Source organism: Triturus cristatus, chromosome 3_2 (genome assembly GCF_964204655.1).
Source record: "Triturus cristatus chromosome 3_2, aTriCri1.1, whole genome shotgun sequence".
Lineage (NCBI taxonomy): Eukaryota > Metazoa > Chordata > Amphibia > Caudata > Salamandridae > Triturus > Triturus cristatus.
This window is the reverse complement of record NC_140584.1, coordinates 259,848,049-259,869,154: the sequence shown is the minus strand read 5'-3', so window position 1 is coordinate 259,869,154 and position 21,106 is coordinate 259,848,049. Positions and strand designations below refer to the sequence as shown.

Below are 21,106 nucleotides of genomic sequence, written 5' to 3'. Positions count from 1 at the left end.
ACACAATAAAAATCCAACACTAATTTATATAACTAGAGTGCATTTTTATCTTAAAATAGATACTAAAATGACAAATCTATTGAGGGGAACCAGAGATATGATTTTGTTTAAAGCCAAGTAAAATCATTTAAGTTCCGATAAAACATCGTAATCTGAATCGCGGTTCCTGAGCCAGCGGCTAGCAGGACTACTGATCCTGTCTTGGACTTGCTTTGGTTACAGCTATCTGTAGCGGTCATCCACAGGTGAGTCTCTCTTTCTTGCAGGAGGTCCAATGACCACTTAGACAAAGGCCACAGATCCCACAGACTTGCGGACACCTCAGGCAGATTAGCAGTGGGCAGATGATTCTGCGCTCTCACAAGTAAAGACTTGCTCCAGATTTTGAGGCCCTGTAGCGGCAACAGGGAATCAGTCAACTGTCTCTTCTGGTCACTCCTTCAGTCCTGGCACATTTGGGCAATATTTCCTCTAGTGGACACTGCAAGTTCAGTCCTCTCTGTGTAATCTACAGGTTCAGCAGGTGCCAGTCTTGGCTGCAGCCTCACTCTGCTGGGTCCAGGGAGCAGCAGGGCAGTCCTCCTTCAGTCTTCTTCCCTGGTCAGTAATGAACAGAGGACTAAGGGTCTGAGGTACCACTTTTATGCCATCTTCTCGTTTGTGGGATGGGATGACTCGCTAGACAGTGGGACAATAGTTATCATGGGGCTAATGTTCACACTTTATATCACGTCCTGGGGGCTTGACACTCCAACAATCCTAGGATATCCCTCTCTACCCTAAATCAAGATGGTGAAACCCTGGGCACCCCTGGGGAGTATCCAGCATAATGTGCCACTTCTCCTGGAAAAGTGATTCTGTAAAACATTTTACCCCTCTGGAAGAGATGTTTGCCTGTCTGCACAAAGGAGTGGGCAGGCGAAAGTGTGATCATTATTAGCCTCTATGGAGATGGGCCATCTGTGGCAATCCCCCAGATATCATACTGCTGGACGAGGTCACACCTCTTCCCTTCAGCAATTCTCTTTGTTCTCTGTTTCTCTGAGCGCTTCACACTTCCTAGCAGGGTGCAGCATGTAGTCTCTAGGGACAATGGCTTCAAACAGGAAACACTACTGAAGGTTTGGGCAACAAAGTGGTGACTTCCTAAAGTCACCTTTCTATTAAAAGCTACCTTAAAATCCAGTCGCAGCAATGAGTCCGGTTTAATGTAAAAAATAATTTGATACCTTGGAGTAATATCCTTAGTTGCCCCAAATAGAGGTTAGCATTTGGTGAGGTGGCTAATGAAACTCCAGGTTGCCAATAGGGCCACAGGCCTTGCTACAGTGAAAACGAAAATTTCGTGCTTTCACAGTCAGGACATGTTAAGCTCATAAGGAACATGCCCCTCTTTTTAATATTAAGCACCTGCCTAGGTGGTTACCAAGGCTTTTCCAAAGGGTAGCTTATTAATACCAAGAAGGAAGAAGTTGACCTGGCAAAAGGGTTTATTTTGTCAAGTCCAGATGGCAGCTGCGAGACTAGACTGCAGTTGCAGGCCTAGTCATGTTTTCACCTTGTTACTGTGCTGGTGACTCAAGTAAGTGCTGCAGTCCGTTAGTGACCTTTAACTTACTAGCCCCGGGGACCTCTAGTGCCATATACCAAGGACTCCTAAGTAAGCTAAAGGAGCTAATCTGGTATTAGCCAATTGTACACGTACTTTGGGGGTCAGAACACATACACCGAGCTTGGACAGCAGGGCCAAGTGCACTGCAGTGTTGAAAAATACACTATCAGTCATAACACTTGGGGTGCGATCATACAAAAATAGGTCCTTTTCCTACACCTACAAGTACAGTTTGATTTTAGTACCTGTATAAAACACTGCTGCTGCAGTCCCATTGGATGGCGCAGAAATAAACAATTTGGATGCAAGCCAGAGCTTCCAAACTGGTGGTTGGGCTGCACTAAGATACGATGGATAAACTGCAGACATGTCTCTATTAGTGTTTGTTCCCAACACAGACAAAGACAGTGTAATAATGACAGGTTTATGAACCTCAGACTCACAGTTCAGGTACCCTAGTCTGCAAGGTTTGAGGAACAACAAGATTTAAAGGCAATTTTCTGGCAGCTGGTATAAAAAGGGAACATAAAAATGCACTGCACAGCTTAGTTACAGTTAAGGACGGTTCCAGTTCACGGTGCAGCCCAGTGTTTTCTAAAGACCTCTCTTCTGTCCGTAATAACACCAAATTGCAAAACACTAGGATATATTTAGAAGTCTGGTCCGTCATAGGCGCCATCAGAGGATTTTTATCTAAAGAACAAACTTACATCTAGCATTAAAACAGACAGTGCTTATATTGTGGGAAGTAGGATTGCACAGCTTGCCCAACATCACAGTCAGTCCAACAGGAAACTACAATGGTTGAAATAGGAGATGGCATGTCTTCCAGCAGTGGTCACTGCTACAAACCCAGTACATGGTCTTGAATATATTTTACAAAGAGTTGCACCAATTTTGAAACTAAACTGTTTCACCTCATGCTAGTTTTAACATGGTGGGTATAGTCACTTTCAGGGACAAGGAGAAATGTTATTGATCTTCTAGCTGGTGCCCCATAATTTAATCATAGATTGGGCATTTAGGACAATCTATTTTCAATCCCACTACAGAATTTTCAGGTCAAAAAGACACTGTTTTGCTTAAGGAGCATTTTTAGGTCAAACCTGAGCAGCGCATGCGCTCCTGCGAGGCATGCAGTAGTGGAGTATGGCTTTGAAGCCCCGCCCACTCTCCACCCATATTTTTAATTGGCTTGTGTCATTGTCCTTCGTAAATGCTGGCTTCTGATTCCTAAATAGGCTTGTTAGTCCCGCCTTATCTGCATTTGTTACCTCCCAGAACGACTAGCCCTTTTACTTTGGTAGTTACACGGTGAGGCTTTTTAGGTCTCGTCTGAGACAGCGCATGCGCTGTCTCTCTTCGAGACATTTAGTAAGTGGCTTTTACAAGTGCCACCAGAGGCTGTTGCTGGCCTCCAGCTTGCGTTCACGATCGCGTGCACGTGCACAGCGGTCATCTGCGTTTAGGCCTCGCCTGACCCAGCGCATGCGCTGGTCTGGCAAGACTTATTGAGAGGGCTCCAAAAAGTGCTACCAGGCCAGCCTAGAGCTACAGTGCATGTGCGCGGGCGCGAGCGCCACGCTTTACCGCGATTACTTTCACTTTTGCGGCCGCTTTGATGTTTGATCGCAATCACTTTCGCGGCCGCTTTGCATAGACAATAGGTCTCGCTTTTGGGACCTTACAAGTATTTAGTTATGCAACTGTTGCATGGCTAAACACTTATACGGTCCCAAAGGCGAGACCTATTGGCTGTGCCAATGTTTGTTTTATTGCTGTAATCAGGCTCGTCTGCTCGCACTTCCCCCTCCCTTCTCCCCCTCCCTCTTCGGATATTCTGTCTGAACTCATTCTTCGTCCATACTAGATTTTATGAAGTTACTGGTTCCCACCCATTTATTTAATAGTTTGTTTATGAATTTTGGAGGTTCTCACATTTGGAAGTCTTTTAGAAACGGAGCGTCTTGAAATTACGTTCCTGCGTGAACTGTCACAACATTAGGGCTCTAGAAGACATTGTAAGAAACCACAAGAACTCTAGCTCGTCCGTCTGCTCTGACGTAGCCTGTCTGCAGCTGGGTAGCTTATGACCCTCTTTCATAGCACTCCCACTGAAAGGCTCTTAATAGGGAGGTTTATACTTGGTGCTATTTTGACTTTTTTTGCTAAATTGCTCTGTGTTCTGCTTAGATTTGCCCCCTGGTTTTGTCCTCTCCTAATTTACTAGCAAGCTTGAATTCGAGTTTGTGAGCTGCTTCACCAAAAGTTTGCATGAAACTAAACAGACCTGATCTGCCAAAGCTGCCCTGGCAACAAGGTGTAAATATTCATGATGGAAATGCTCTTCAAAGGACTGTTTAGTTTTGGGTGTCTCGCAGGGGTACCATGGCACAGCTCTTTGCTTGGGTATGGTATTCAGTGGAAGGCCATAGCTTCATTTATGGAGCGTGGCCAGCTATAGGCATACTACTCTGCAGCAGAAACCTGGAGTAAATCCGTAGCTGTCAGTGTGAGATCGCCACACACCTAAGGCACTCGTTTGGATTCTCGTGGACTTCAGTTAACGGGAATTCTGCACCAGAAAATCATGACACTGGAGACAGGTGGCATTCTTTGAATGAAACATTAACGCACTATTCAGTTCCACGTTTCTGCACTGATTTCTGCAGTTTTCCCCCCACATTTCGCTCTGTTTTCTGCTGACATATTCAATTACGATTTACGTGGTGAAATGTGTCCGTAGAAAACCTTGGAATCCCGATTTGGGAAAAACTCCCATTTCTACTCCTCTTTCACCACAGGGCCCCTTTAATTCGGATTCGGGGTAGACCACATCGTCCCTTGCACGAAGATAAGACGATTTTGGATTGAGGACTGTCACATTTATATGTGATACTTGCTGTTATATAGTGTTATACACCTGGAGCTTTGCTACAGTGGAAGTTATGTTGATTGTAGCTTTATGTTAGATATGCCAGTAGCAGTTTTAAGTCTCTGCGTCGGCTCAACAACCTGTGATTCTAGGCAAATCACAATCTCCCCGCAACTACCAACAAGCATTGGCATAGCCAATAGATCTCGCCTTTGCAGGGGTGTGGAATTTTCCAAATAATCTACTTGTCCAAGGGACAAAATGCCACTGAGATCTACATGTCCTGTAAAATCCACTTGTCCCACCTACTCCCGTCTCACATCAAACATAAGGGCTCCGGCTGACAGAGAAACATTAATATATATATAAACAAATGTATTTTTAACCCCCGCATTCAGATGAGTCTGAAGTCCTGGCACTGATGTGATGCAACTTGATATGTGCAGTGCCCATGCCGGCCGCAATGAACTTTGAAGGGAACAGTTAAGTGTCCTTTTACAATTACGACAGATAAACTGCAGCGACGACGCTGAGGCGCCGCTGCAGCTTAAAAAATAAATGCACACAACGGGCTAAATTAAACCCGAAAAATAGGCACTGGCCAATTGAGCATTTTCTCACACAAATGGGAAAGATATTGCCTATTTTTGAGAGGAATTGACCAATCTGTCACACATCTGGTACGAAAAAGGGAGTTTTAATCCACTCTGCTCACCAATGGAAACGTGCGCAGCTTGCAATAGCAGCGATGATAGCCCGCGCTATCTGCAGCCAAAATGACGCCGCATTAGACACGGTCCGTCAGCAGGCAGACAAGTTCTCTTCCAATATTTCAGTGCAATCTATATGCAAGCTGGGCAAAATAACACTCTAGCAGTGCTATGGCAGTGCTTTAATTTTACCTGAAATGTAGAATTGCCTCGCTTGCGACAGTCTCGAAGTTCAACTGCTTGCTGAGACTGAGTGACGTTTCACTCCTCAGCCAATCACTGGCTAGAGCCCAGTGAAGTCATGGGCTGCTAGCCAATCAGAGGCCTCCAAAGGCTCTCGGCAAGCTTTAATGATTGGAGCTCACAGCCAGAGTGCCCACAGCCTATTTTATTTACGTGATTTAATGTCTACTTGTCCGTCGGACAAAATAGACATTAAATCTTCTTGCCCTCCAATAAAAACAACATGGGTCGGGCGATATGATTTCCCCACCCCTGCCTTTGAGACCTTATAAGTGTTTAGCCATGCAACACTTGATGTTGTTGCACCAAGGATATTGTGCTGGATAATTAAACACTTATAAGGTCCCAAAGGCAAGACCTATTGGCTATGCCAATGCTTGTTTAGTCTGTAAGCACTATTTTCTTTAAATAGTTTCTCGTACTGCAGGCACGAAAGGCTTCCCGCATAATTCAGCATGGCATGCGCGCTTTCACTTTCTAAACAACCTGGGACAATTACAGCTGCTTCTTTGAATAGTTCTTGCATTTACAAGAGTTTGAGCTATTGGCATTATACATGACAATGCCACAATGCCAATAGCTTAAACTCTCGCAAACGCAAGACCTATTGCATTGCAAATGCCCGTCATTCAAGCACACGTTTATGGAGTTTAAAAGTACATCAGAGTTTTGCTCTCTTTTAAAGAATAAAAGTGCTCGCAAAACACTGAAATGGCGACTCGTAACAGCATGAGACAGTAGAGTTCTAGAAAACAATAAGATTCCTGACTTAAGCAAGCGGTCTCCATCTTTTTTTTATTATTTTTTGACCGTGCACTTAGCTTAAATCCAATTAGCTGGCCAGAGGCCTTTTATTGCTGTAACCTCGGAATTACTTTCAACGCTCTTGCGTCAAGCGTCTTAGATGCGTGAGGTGCTCACTTCAAGGGACAGTGCGCACATACAAATGCGTGCTAGCAATGCACTATGTAGATAAAGAGTTACGTGGTAATTAATTGCTGTTCTTTTTTGTGCAGATTGGTGGCTGTCTTCCCACAACTGCACTAATTTACATTTTTACAAAGAAAAGAGGCTAATCCGGGACATGAGTGAAAATGGTTGAGCACATGTAATACGAAAACAGGCACATTTTAACTCCATGTGCCTCGATATATTTCTTTTTGAGGAACCTACATACATGCTCACTGTGCATTTCTATGGGCTGGATGGGGCCTGCCGTAGTGCCGGTGGGATAGAAGGGGTTACATATTAATTTTTTTTAGCAAATAACCTAAGCTTCTGCACAGCTTCTCCATTCATAGGCCAATACCTGATTTTTCCATTCAGAGTCAGGGAAAAAAAGCTTTGTCAAAGTCAATAGGTCTCAACTACGAGACAGCTCTCGACTTTGTCATTGTTTTCGCGCAGAGCGCAGATGCTGTGCAGCATGATGGAAAGTAAAAAAAAACAAGCATTTGCAATGCAATAGGTCTCGCATTTTCGAGAGGTTAAGCTATTAGCATTGTAAATGACAATGCCTTTTATTTAGGTTTGAAAAAACAAAGCAAATTAAGGGCATTTGCATTTAAAAAACTCAAACTTGTGTAAATGTGAGTCCTACTGCATTGCAAATGCTTGTTCTGATGTGTTCATTAAGGACGCAGCAGAGATACTTTCCCCTGACAGATCATACGACTGTAAAACTGATCTTACTCCTGTGGCTGATGTCCAGTATAGCAGAATATATACAAAGATATAGAGCCAAAAGAGGACTTATTTAGACCACTAGCTAAAGAACTGGTTCATTCCGTACTATCTTTCATCCAAAACACTAATGGAGAATTAAGGACATATACCGACTACTGTGACTTAATATCATCGTTAAGAATTGCTACCCATTAGCACTCCTTCCTTTTTTACTCATCCACATGCGATCTGAAGTTGCCTACAGCAAGCTCCACTTGCGAGGAGCTTAATCGCCTTGTTCGTATTCAACAGGGGTATAAGCGGAAAAAAGCTTTCAGTGCCAGTTAGTGTCCTCAAGCATTGATAAATACAGTTTGGCTTATACAATAATCCAGAAGCTTTTCAATTCTTTAAAAATTGTGTTCCTCGGGTTGGTTCCGCCAGGTTAATGCGGCTTTGGGCCAGTTTCTCTGGGGCGGGGGTGTTGTTAGGGTGGCTCTCCGTACTTGCTTTAAATCCACGTACTGTGGGGGACTCGCTACGTCCAACATTCTTTCGTACTATATGGCCTCCCACCTGTTGGTTCTTAACGAATAGTGGTATGGCGACAGGTCGGATCCGGCGTATACCCAAGAGCGCCGTTTAATGGGAGATCACTCACTACATACGCTCCTCTATTCAGCGCCCTTACGGCGTTCTTTGCCGAGTGTGACACAGCTGGTGTTTCAGGTTTGGAGACAGGCGTTGCGGAGGATGGGCTGGTGGAATCGCCTAACTCGAGAGACACCGCTTTAGCAAAATGGACGTCTGCCGCAGTTGGCGGCCTTGCCCGGCTTCCAAGACTGGGATGCGATTGGGATCTCCACCTTGGGGGATGTCATGAGGGGTCCTGTCCTGAAATCATTTCAGGACTTGCAGAAGGACTTTCAAATGCCGCGCACACAATTTTTTTAATATTTGCAATTCCGGCATGCTCTCTCTCCTAGCTTGGTGGGCCTGGGGGAGCTAGCCGACTTCAGGCCGGTAAAGGCGAAAGTTTTAATGGGGGACCATAAGATATCAAAAATTTACCAGTCCCTGGTAATGCACTGCTCCCCATCTCTGCAGCGTCTCCGCAGGGCATGGGATGAGGATGTGGGCTCACTTGAGGAGGAGGACTGGACGGAGGCCCTGGCCTCCCCATGCGGGGCGGCTATTGCTATGAGCCTTCGACTCATCCAGTTTAAATACCTCCATAGAGTGTATTTTACTAAAGTCAGACTGTACAGGGCTGGTCTGGTGGCATCCCTGAATTGCCTTCGCTGCTTGCATGAAGAAGGGACTCTGCTGCATACTATATGGGATTGTTCTGCGCTAACTAGGTTTTGGCGGGGTGTACTGGCAGGCCTCTCAGAGGTTCTGGGTTGGGATCTCCCTCGGTCTCCTAAATTAGTGCTCCTCCATGTTATGGAGGATATAGGGGGCAATGTCTACAAGCGCCACCTGATGCTCCTGGGCTTTACCCTTGCCAAGCGCGACATTGCCAGGGCTTGGAAGGCGACAGCCGCACCCTCCGTCTCAGTGTGGAAGGCAGGGCTGGATTTCTGTATGGGCCTTGAGGCCCCCATTTTTATAGCACGGGGCTGCCTGCATGAACATTATAAAATCTGGAAGCGCTTGGCAGATTACAGGGGATTGGAATTGGAGCCCATTCCAGCGTAGGGATTGTGTGGGTTGTAGTCTTTTCCTCCCTTGTCTTGGGGGGGGGGGGGGGGGGGGGGGAATGTAACATACGCGTATTGGGCGGCATGGTGTCTTTTGGACATGTTTCATAGCGAGGGTAGAACTGTAGCTCCGATCATACTTGCTGATTTTGCTGGGTTGGTTGTGCGGTGGGGTGGGGGGTGTTTATTTGTTTTTTTTATTTAATTGTGTTGTATTTTATATGCATGTCCCTTCTTTATTCCTCTTTTGTTATTCCATGAGAAAACTGTCAAAGTCAGGATTTTGTTCATTGATGCTATGGAAGCCTCTGGGTTACAGAGCTCCGCTGAATGTGCATTTGACAAATAAAATTTGTTTACAAAAAAAAAAAAATTGTGTTAAGAGAATTCCTTTACAGATTCATAAACATTTACATAAAAGATATATTGATTTAATCCAAGTCTTTGGACAATTGTGCCAAATAAGTTTCATAGGCTCTTTCCACTAGTATGGTCAGATTGTAAGCCTCTAAACTGTAAACTGGAGGTACTAGTTTCGAAAGTTATTTTTGTTTTGTTTCTTGAACAGTCAAAAATGGTTACAAATGAAGAAGAGGAAAGAAAATACAAATGGCGTGGAATGGTTCATCTCAAAGTATACTTATGACATTCAGTGCATCTAGGTGCTCACTTTTACCATTGCTTCTTTACTCAGTTTCCACCCTCACGGTGCCTTGATTACTAAGTTATTGCAAAAGGACATAGTTTTGCTTAGACCAAGGAAGCCAAAAAAGCTTTTTGAACACTTAAATAAGTTTTTGCCTTGTGCTTAAGTGTTGGTTCATCCCGACACTGCTAAACTTTTTGTGTAGAGGATTATACTTTGGATGTGCCTAAGGAGCAGTCTTCTCATAAACACATTAAACTTGGAAAAAGTCTGCAGGCCAAAATTATAGGATTAAAGTGATAGAATTAGTGACAATCATCGCTGCATTTAAAGACAAAAGACATTATCTGTTGGGAGCCAGACATCAAGTCACAGTGTACACCAATCTTAGAAAGTTACAATCTCTTCATCCTGCTTTGCTGGACTTTAGTTTTTCTGACCAAGACTGTCATCACATTTCATTAGGGGGAGTTGCAAATTACCAGCTGGACTCCTTACTAAAATGCAGAACTCCACTCTGAAAAGCCTCCACTAATCACACCAATTAACAGGAGGTGGGGATGGGTGTTGTACACACCATTTTTTATTCTGGTCAAGATGCACTATCCCATAAAGCATTTTGACTTGCTTTGGAAAACAATCAAATATGTCTATTAGACAGCTATTACAACATCAAGACCAACTGTATCTCCAAACCGAGAATTACAACATAAAGTAATGTAGTGTTGTCAATGTAATTTTTGGCCGGTCATGCAGGTATAGAAACAAAAAGTGAGAATTGGTCTAAATATATTCCTTGTGGCCTGAGGCAGAAACACCAGTAATCAACTATGTAGCTGAATGCAACGTATGCCCTCGAGCCAAGGCAGACAGTGGAAGTAGTCTCAAGTGATTGTATTACAAGTTATCCACCTGACCATGAAAACAAATAGGAATAGTTTACACAAAGCTGACTCATTTTTACCTTTAAGAGAATGTGTCTTCATCCACTAATTTTCACCCGCAATCTAATGGACAAACAGAGAGAGTCACTCAAACCTTCAAACATTTTTTTACACAGCTATCTTAGTGAACATTATGGCTTCTAGATAGGTTGTGTTGGCTCTCAAAGTTGGCTCTCAAAGTTGCTTTTAACAATCTTTCACGCATCTCCATCTGGTTTTCTCATCAGTTTCTTTGTGCGAATGCCCTTGTGGGAGGTCTCACATAGCATCCAACTGGTGATGAGGATGCAACAAGAAGTGACTGGGACACTGCAGGCATTATACTAGCTGGGTTTATACCCATCACAGAGGTCAGTGTCATAAGACAAGGTTTTCATAACACTGGAGTCTGGATTCTCAAAGGCAGAGCAGGAGTTTGCAAACATTTTTCGAAGGCCAATGCCACAATTAGCATGACACCCCGGTTCATTTCCAAACGGTTGTCCGCCATCTTGGAATGGTAAACAATGTGGATGAAGAGCATCTTTGAATGATTTTTCTTTTGCATTGAAAAAGTATTCAAAGACAGCTGCTACATGTGCACAGCACCCACCTTACAATGATTTTTTTTTTTTAAAGCAAGAAAAAGATTCAAAGATGGCCACCATGCAGGCGCATGTATATGTGGCAGCCATCTAGCAAAAATGTTTCTTTTGCTTTAAGAAAAATCACTTCATGATGGACATCATGCCTCCTTGTCCAAATGTGGCAGTAAACTAAAAAGGCTTATAGGTTTGACGTGTAAGAAATATTATTTTCACCATTGCTTGTTATGGTGTTGATGACAAGATCTCTAGCAGACAGGAATCCTATTAACCAGCACTAACAGACTGTATACACAAAGGCTGGCCAACCCTTTGCCTCATATCATGGTCCAAACTTTATGACCGCAAACACCCAATATAGGACAACCATCAGATACTAGGTACCACATAACTTTACACATGATAAAAAGGGCTAAACTTGAGCCCTGGGGAAGGACACTATGCAAAACTAAATGTTGGGGACAGGGACCAAAGTTAAGACCCAATCTCTGTTGGGTAAGACTAGGCAGAAATAAGACACTCAAGCAAGCTCCGAAATAGTTACAAATCAAATCAAACGTAAGAATCTTGAACAGCAGATCATAAACACAACCACCAGGATCCCTACCTACTACCCCAGCAAAATACCTTTTACAAATGTCACAATTTAGCCATCACACAAATACAACACCTGCATTAAGTCGGTCAAGTCCAAATGTGGGTGAGATAATTGATTTGAGAATGGCAGACTTCAACAAGACACAATACTTCTACTATGAAACACCACACAAAGACAAGCACTACCTGCTTGACAGTAGCACAGGTTAGGTAGGAAGGTCAGAACGTTCTATGAAACATATTTGTAAAGATATTTCACACCCTCCAATTCACCCATTTATTTTCATATGATTTAGACAGGAGTAGGAATCCCACTGTGGAAAAAAGCCCACTGCATGAATGATAACTACAGAGTTAAGTCTCTACAAGTGCCAAAAACAGGTAATTGTTAAATACTGCCATGTACATTGACCAAATATCTGAAAATGATATTTTAAACCACAAACAAAAATTAAACCACTTTCAGCAAATATTAAATACTGTTAAGTACGGAGACCGTAGGTTATTTTTTCTAAGTGGCTTAGTGGTGAAGAGATGCTTAATCCAATGTCAGCATTTGCAGTAAATCTGTTTAATTTGTATTTCAAACGTATTTATTCAGTGTACATGAGTGACAAGTAAAATGTGATGTCAACAACTCCAAGCAACCTTCCTACTAAACTGTATAACCATCTCGAGAATAAAAGGAGAAAAAAAAAACAACCCTTACAATAAATGTATTTAAAGTCAATTCACTTCAGCCATTTCAATTATCTGCATTCCATTTACTTAGAAGCAACCAAAAATGTTGCTCTGCCTATTTCTTGACCGGGCTTGTGCTCCTCATGGGCCACATTCCCATGGCCCTATCAAATTTGGGTTTTCACCCACTTAGCCCCCTCGCTGCAATTTTCAAGGGAGGATGACAGGAAGTACCTCCTTAAGGTACAAAACATATTATCCATCTGCACCTCACCCTAACCAAGCCCAGATCATGGTTGTCAGGTTCATAATGCAAGAGCGCCTCATTAGACTCAGGTAGGAGCATCACTGACTTGGAGGATAAATGGGATCCATGATGTGCCCTCAAGCAAGATCAACAACCAAAGCTTTTCAGATGTTCTGTGAACTCAGGTCATGTTGTGCTACTGTGCGTCTAGCATATCATTCACATAAAGCACTTTGCTTATTACAAGTAATCAAGGTCTTTATTAATCCTACCTCCTCTGCAACCATTTTAGAGCCTCTTATGCTGAATTTTCTCCGGTTACCCACTCTTCTATTTTTTTAAGGTTGATTGCGGGAGTCTATCAACCGAAGTGTGTCTGCATTTTATTTAACAGCTGACCAGCATCTCAGCAAAATTGACATGACCTACATTTGCTCCTGATGCAGTGCACCCAATTATCTTGCGGTGTTCTGTCCAGCTCCCTAAGAAAATCTGCACTACCACCAAAACCATGCAACTAAGTTTAAAGATAACGACATGGACACCCAGTTTAACAAAAGTGTATTATTCACTAGTAGATGGTGGTCCAGTTGCCAGTGCAAACTGGAAGAGGAGGATCCATTAGATCTGCTGTACCTATGCCACATTCACATAGTTTTGTTTGTGTTTTTTCTGTAAGCTCATCTCAATAAGAGAACAGCAAATAAGTCCATTGCGGAAGCAGTAGTTATGGGGTAAAACTGCCATAAAACAATCTTCACACAAGGTATGTAGGTGGGATATTGATTTACCAGAAGTAAGAGACTTAAGAAAATGCGATAGTTTAAGACCATGTTTTAAAAGAGGAAACTGCACTTAGTGTGACAGCAAATAGTCACTTTACATTGGTAATCAGCCTTAACCTTTTTTAGGTCTCGCCTGAGCCAGCGCATGCGCTGCTTTGGCGAGACATTTAGTAGCTGCTTTAAAAGTGCTACCTTGCTGGCCACCAGCGTGTTATTACGCGCACAGGCGCGAGCGACGTGCACAGCACTTTTTCCCGTCGCGCGTGCGCACCACTCACGTTTTTATTTATTTATTTCATTTTGTGAGCACAGAGCGTGTCATCGCGATCACTTTCGCTTCCACCGTGATCGAGTTACTTTCGTGGCCAATGCTTGTTGATTATTATGTTGCATGTGTCTTGTCTCCCATCTTTTCTCCATTCTACACATTTCATTCTCTAGCTCCATCTTCCATTTATTCTCAGTACTCGTTCCTCCGTTTCCAGCAGTCCCTTTCATTGCTTTCCGCTTGTTTGTTTTTTCCTGGGTGTAATTTCCACTAGCACCACGCCCTCTCCTCCTGCCCGTTTCTTCATATCTCCCTTTTACAGCTCCCTTCCCAGCTCAATCTGCTCTTGCTGCATCTTTTTTTTAGCTGTTTACAGAGTTGTAATCCAATAAAGTGCCCGGGCTCCAGCAGGACATTAATGCTGAATGCCAGATGTCACGGAACACTGTGTGCACATGAGTGAAGGACTCGGGGGCAGTCTGTCACCAGCCCGTCAAAGCACGCCGCAGCCGACCCTAAACAAGCACTGGCAATGCCAGTCGTCTTAGTTTGAGTATACCCAAAAGCTGTTTTCAAGCATGAACAATACCTGGAAGAGGTAAGACATAGGTAGGAATGCTGGGTGAGTATTTCCCCCATGCACTTAGAATGCACTGATGCGGCAGTGCTTCTCCGGTGTTCCATGTTTGTGAAGCTTGGCGAACATCTTTTCACTATGCAAAGGCTAAAACGATTTGTGCTATCGGCATGAAAGGTTAGTGGAGGCTCAAGGGGGATCAAATGTGCGACTTAAGGTCCATGGATGGGGGTGGGGCAGCGCCTAGTCAGCGGGAGAAGCATACGGGTCAGAGCGGCCGACTTTGGAACTGGGGAACCAGGTTCAAGTCTTGGCGTCGGGTCAGCATCCTGTGATTCTGGGCAAGTGTCTTAATCTCCCCGTGCCTATCAAAAACAAGCATTGGCATAGCAAATAGGTCTCGCTTTTGGAACCTTATAAGTGTTTGTTTAGCCATGCAAAAGTTGATGTTGTTGCACCAAGGATATTGTGCTGCATAACTAAATACTTATAAGGTCCCAAAAGCGAGACCTATTGGCTATGCACTAGATTTGCACCATTCTCAGAGCACGCATCTGCCCTTCATGGATCTCACATCATGCCTCAAGAAATTCACTCGCAATGTCGAGTGAGATTTTATCAGGTTGAGCCATTTTTAGCATTTACTCGACTGTGCTGGCGAGTTAATGTAAACTGGAAGGAACAGTTCTGTTCATTCAGAACGTGAATGAGCAATAAAGACACCTTTGAATCTTTTTTCTCGACACATTTTCTGTCTGTTCAAAGACAGAGGTCAAATGTCAGTTTGTCTTTTTACTAATTGTTGCTCATCTGTTCATGGGAGATATTTTTTTAAATTTTATCTTGCTTACTATAGTCAATAGTCAGTGATTTATCTGACGATTCTGAAACAAAAGGCTGTAAAATGTCAGTTTTCTTCTAACATCATTTAAACAGCTTATAAATGAATAGTACAATTTTTTCAAAATATATCAGGAATTCAGAAGTGTGATGCAAACAAAGTTTACATAGGAGCAAAACAAATCACTTTACTTGGTGATGTGCAAATTACATATTTGCAGAAACTCGATTTCCAGACATTACACACTATATAGTTTTAAGACCACATGTCAGTGGGGAATTCTGTGGGCATTTCAATGTAAAATCTGCTGATTGCAAATGAAAGTGTGCTGCTACTTTATGCTTTAGTTATGCATTTATTAAAAGTGACTGTTTTTAGACATGAGTTCAGAAACGTTCCTGTCCCTTCACGGATGACAATGCAGTTAATGAACTGAGGCAAGTCAGCGGTCATGTGTATCCTATATGTGGCTAGATTTGGATTCTATAAGGAGCAAAAGTTTACTCTGTTAAATTAAACAAGAGTTTTCTCTACAGCAGACAGGTTGAACTCATGTATTTGATGGTGCTCTCATATGTGATAAAGAAGAAAATGGTGTGTCAGTGAATTAAAATACTTGCCCAGGTTCACACAATTTGAAACCAGTTTATGAGTCAAGAGCATTATAATTAGGTAGAGTGGACTATTTAAGTCACTTGACCTGAAGGTCTAGTAACATTTTTAGGATTTTTCCAAGCCTGCACATACACCACAACCACCTCCAAAACCACTCTCGAGATATTACCTTCAAAGTGCTACCCAACTACTACTCTTAGATTGCCTACCCTAAATCCCTTTGTATCATAATTTATTTCCACCACATGCAGTACTGCAACATTCTCTCTGAAATGCAGCTTTAACACCTCTCCCTTATTTATACAACCACCACGCATATATAATACTAAACTGGTAACCGTGTAATATGAGCCTATATTTCCATCTAGGGGTTCTATTGACATTTACAAATCAGGAGACCGAAAGCAGAGTTTTGTTTATAAATGCCACCGGAAGCTTGAGATGGTACGTATTACTTGATAAATAAACAGATATTACATAATCAACTGATTTTAGCACTTTTTAGAAATATTTGAAGCATTAAAGAAGGATCTGTTTAGTACTCATGGTTTGTCTAAGGCTGCCGATATGTCTGTCAACGCTTTGAGAAACAAAAGTTTCCTCGGAGAGAATGTTAATATTTAAAATGTGTTATATGCAACAATGTCAATAATCAAATTTAAAAAATGCCAGAGCATTGTAAGGAAATTAAAAACACGCATTGTAAAAATTGTTTTCTTTTGCAGTACATGGACACTATAGAGTAGCCCCCCCACATTCCGCTGCACCGCTGGGGGGGGGCAGCGCGGTGGGCCTGTGCTCATGACGGAGCCGCTCCGTCATGAGCCACAGTTGAGCTGTGCTCATGACGGAACGGTTCCGTCATGAGCTGTGCTCATGACGGAACGGTTCCGTCATGACTCCGCCCATTTGCGTTGTCGCCCCGCACAGGCGGGGAAACAGCGCCGCGCAGGCGGAGCGGCCGCCGACAGGATTGTCATGACGGAACCGTTCCGTCATGAGCACAGCGCAACCGTGGCTCATGACGGAACGGTTCCGTCATGAGCAGGGAAGGGGTTAAAAAGTCGTGTATAATAAAAAAAAACTTTTTGCTGACAGGGTTCTGCATTCACAATCTTTATTTTCAAACAATGAGGAGAATTCACTGGCAAACGCTTCCATCAAGACTGGACTCTCAAGAGTGAGTTTGTTAGCAGGAGTGTTGATTAATGTTCTAAGAGTAGCACTATCATTATGAAAGTGTTTCTTTGTTTTCTTTACCCTAACACTGAAAAAATGACGAAATGCAGCGTTTTCTTGTTCTATTTCTTTACTGGATCTAAATATCCTGCAAATTAGTTCAGTACCGTGAAATACGGGAAATCATTCAGGGGCATATTAACAAGCCAGGCGATAAAATTATCGCCGCTTTAGCGGCAGAAAACTGCCGCTAAAACGGCGATAATGGGCTTGATAATATGCTCTATGGAATTCCAATTGAAGCCCATGTTAGATGTGAAGGACATCTAACATGGGCTTCAATTGGAATTCCATAGAGCATATTATCAAGCCCATTATCGCCGTTTTAGCGGCAGTTTTCTGCCGCTAAAGCGGCGATAATTTTATCGCCTGGCTTGTTAATATGCCCCTCAGTTTGCGAAATAAGGGGCATATCAACAAGGGCTTTATAAAGCCAAAAAAGCAGAGATAAAACTAGCGCCCTATCAGCAACAGGGTGCTAACATGCAAATTCGCATGTTTGCACCCTTTTACTCTACGCTTCCCCTTGCATCTATAATGAGATGCAAAGGGGGCGTTCCAGAGTAAAATAATAGGAGAAATGTCGCTTACTCTTATTATCAATAATATCGCTAACCCTGTTAGAGACAAAAAAAGCAGCGCTAACCGCGGTTAACGCTGCTTTTTTACGTCTGGTATTTTTCTGACTTAGCCATGATATCCTATGGAAGGAGGATATCATGGCTAAGTTTGTCTGTCCCTATCAACAAGCTAACGTGAGATTATCGCTGGGTTTCCAGTGATAATCTCACGTTAGCCGCTTAGCACCAGGATTTTTATCGCTATTGAGATAAGCGTTGCTAATAGCACGCTATCTCAGCGATAAAAATCGGCGCTAGCCGGCAATAATTATCCGAGCGCTAAGTGCGCTCAGCGATAATTATCGCCGGTTGTTGTTGATATGCCCCAAGAGCGTTGCCATACAAACATCCTTCTCTTCTAATAAATGAACCTACGTTCTTCTGGGTGCAGCAATGTGATCTAGCTCCCCTTAGCAAATCTTCAGGAAACTACTGAAAACGGGCGTGCCTTAAAATCATCATACTGTGTAGTATTTATTCCATCATTGTCTTATTTGCTCTCCGTCATTTTGCTCTAGGTGGCACCATTACCACTGAAAAGTATGATATCGTCACACCCTTCTCTCTCCAGAGAAATGTCTGCAATTTTGGAAATGCAGGTTACATTTGGCAATAATAGATACATCTAGCACAACAACAGTATTGAGTAGATTATGTCCGTCAATCACCCCCAATTCAAAAGAACTTAAAGTCAACTTTTTTTATGTCACTATATATGTTGGAGTCATGCTAATAAGGAGGAAAGCAAAACAACGAGTCCGAGGACGCACAGTGCCGTCAAGAAGCCAACACTGACTCGCAGAAGCCATCACACAATAAGTCAACCCGTGCACCTTCCCCCAGAAAGAATCTCTAGTAAGCATTTCCAATATCATGTCTTTCTTCCAACAGTTGAGCCTCTAATAGATCTGATATTTGGAGTTCGAGCTAGAGCTGTCCTCATACCCCAGGGTGATGGGTGAGTATTGGTCATATCAGCCCGTCACTCTCGCTGCCCCGCACAACGCCGATCCCGACCGGTGCTCACATTTGCGCTTTTGCAAGTTCCTTCCCCAATCCCCACACCGACACAAACAAGCCGGCTAACCTCATTATAATAAGTTAGGAACGCATCTTCCGAGGCGCCAGAAGAGCCTCCAGCTCCGAGAGCCGCCATCTTCGCCGCAGATACTGCGTCCACGTGATGTACGTATCTAATGACGCACACACGTAAAATGACGTACGCGGAAGTAACATTGAAAATACTATGATACAAAGCTCTTCCACCATGCTACTGAGTTGTGAGAAGGTAGAAAGCAGCGCACGGAGAGAAAGGACCTTAAGTTCTAGAAAGGACCTTAAGTTCTTTTATTCATTTATTTATGCGTTTTATATAACGCGTACTGTACCTAAAAGTGTCAGGGCGTTTTACAATAGAACCAGTTATATTACATAAGGACTACACGCAGAAATAAAACGTTACAAAGGTGTATACAAGAGATGTGCAATTTAAACTGTATACATATATTCTGCCAGTTATGGCTTGAAGTGAGCATAAAGGATATAGAAATAACATAATGATATTATATAGCATAGCATTGTGATATTGACAATATTATAATAAACCAGAGTACCGGTGTCAGGAATGTTCACTGCATTGTATTTTTAGGTCGAGCCTAGCACAGCGCGCATGCGTTGCTCTATGGGAGGCTTCTTGTGAGCACTCAAAACTTTCCCTAAGCTTGTCCGTGTGATTTAGTTTACTCTCACATATTTCATTGGCCATTACGTGTGTCTTTCAAAAAAGCACGCAAATGGCCAGGCGTGTGTTTGTCCCACCTTTTGTTGAAATGTTCCCCCCCATAGCGTTTAGGTTTCGGGAGCGAGCAGCAGCGCGCATTGTGACATCTGCATTCTTCCCTTGGATCATGTAACTAATGACAGCGCGGCCGCTTTCACTTTAGCGGCCAAAAAGCATGCATCTCAGAAACACTTCCCAGATCCACACCTCTCCTTTCACTCGTGTTGGCGGCTTGCCCACATGACATATGTGTGTCCCCTTTCCTTGCTAACCATCCCTCATATAGTTTCTCCCGCCTCCTGTTTTTTTGCTCATGAATGTGCCTTCTTATGCTGACTCGCTTTCTAATTCTCCACCCCTGTCCCTTCTCCCGCACCTGTCAGACGTCACAACCCGTACACACCGCTTCTTTTTCTCCACCTTCTTCTACTCCTGGCACTCGGGCAGGACGTCCTTTGCAGACTGGGAACCAAATAGCAATTGGCAGCGAGTGTTATTCTGCCGTAGGCTTTTCTCCACCTCTCCTCCTTGCCGGTTGCTCCAAATCCACCCATGTGTGGTATGGGATACCTGGCTCTTCCTTTGCATTTTTCGCAGAAAATAACTCCATTGTTTTGTTATGACAATTCACATGTTAAAGAGGCACGCAAACTGGTCTGAGTGTACTGTACAAATGCGTCCTGTTGGCTCCTATCTAGTATTGTTCCCATGCCAGCACAGACCAACCCAATCCCCACATGGGGCTTCCTTTACCCACCATGCACAGGCATCAGTGCAGAGAGCTGTAGATTCATGGCGGATGCAGTAAGCCACCCCAGTATGCTTTGTGGGTGTTGCACTGAAAGAAGTGTGTACCGCATTTGTCTCCCTCCCAACACACACCTCTTCATTTCATACAATACATTTTCCAACGCAGGATGCACAAGGTGCAGAACATGGTGGAAGCGACACCTTTCAGTTAGTCCCAATCCTGTTTAATATGTATAAACCATAAAATATGGTTACCTGGCTGCAGTGCTTCGGTTTAAATTACATGCAGTGGATCCCCATGCAGTCTGTGCAGTGTTGGTTCACCTCGTTTGGAGCTCGGAGCGCTTCTTCTATCACTGGATGCAATGCCACCTCTTGCCTTGTACTATACCCTCGTCATGTGCCACCCTCCCTAATGTGCGCTCTGTCTTTGGTTTCTGCAGCATGTGCACCTCGCCCCTGACGCCCGTGCACCGTATCTAGTGATAAATGGGTCCTGTGCAAAGCGTGCAATGTCTTGTCATTCAATGTGCGCAAAGCCTCCCGCAGTGCTTGCTGGACGGTCTCGCATGCACACTATACTTAAGGACATTCTTTGTCTGTATGATGAGTAGTTTTATCTGCAGCACCCTAAACAATGCGTGCAGCATAGCCGATCAATATACTGGAGAGCCCTTCTGCTGCCTCCCTCACCAGGGTCACAACAGTTCACTTCCCATCACTGAATACAAAATCTTCTGTGCAGCGCTTCCGTGCATGCAGTGTCTCCTGCAGCATGTGCGCTGTCTGCAGCATGCACAGCCTGACCTCAGCCTGTGATGCGCGCATGCGCTCCCAGGGAGCCCCCGGCGGGGGAGCCTTGACACCGGCCACGGACCCCTTTCATCACATACAGGCGCCTAGAAACTGCTGAGCTCTAGTAATTGCTTTTTTTCTCTCTTCTAGGCAAATCTCATGGATCATGTTACTAATTAACACAGCGTGGCCGCTTTCACTTTCGCGGCCGCGCTTGTTTTTATATTTAATTAACATTGTCCTCAAATCTTTTTTAGCCAGTTGATATTGTAGTACGGCACATTTTGCAGCGCTTATTCATGCTGTCGTTGTTTTGATTATGTAGAAAA

At 43.6% G+C, this 21,106-nt stretch overlaps 1 protein-coding gene across 1 annotated transcript in view; it reads right to left on the bottom strand.

Annotated features, from left to right (window-relative positions):
* Positions 1-18,666, bottom strand: part of DNAJC8 (DnaJ heat shock protein family (Hsp40) member C8) — a 214,241-nt gene extending 195,575 nt beyond the window's left edge. Inside the window, exon 1 of the mRNA XM_085647574.1 lies at positions 18,540-18,666. Within this exon, the coding sequence (XP_085503700.1) occupies positions 18,540-18,608 (69 nt within the window). The 5' untranslated portion in view covers positions 18,609-18,666. The remainder of the gene's footprint in view (positions 1-18,539) is intronic.
* Positions 18,667-21,106: the final 2,440 nt, after the last annotated feature.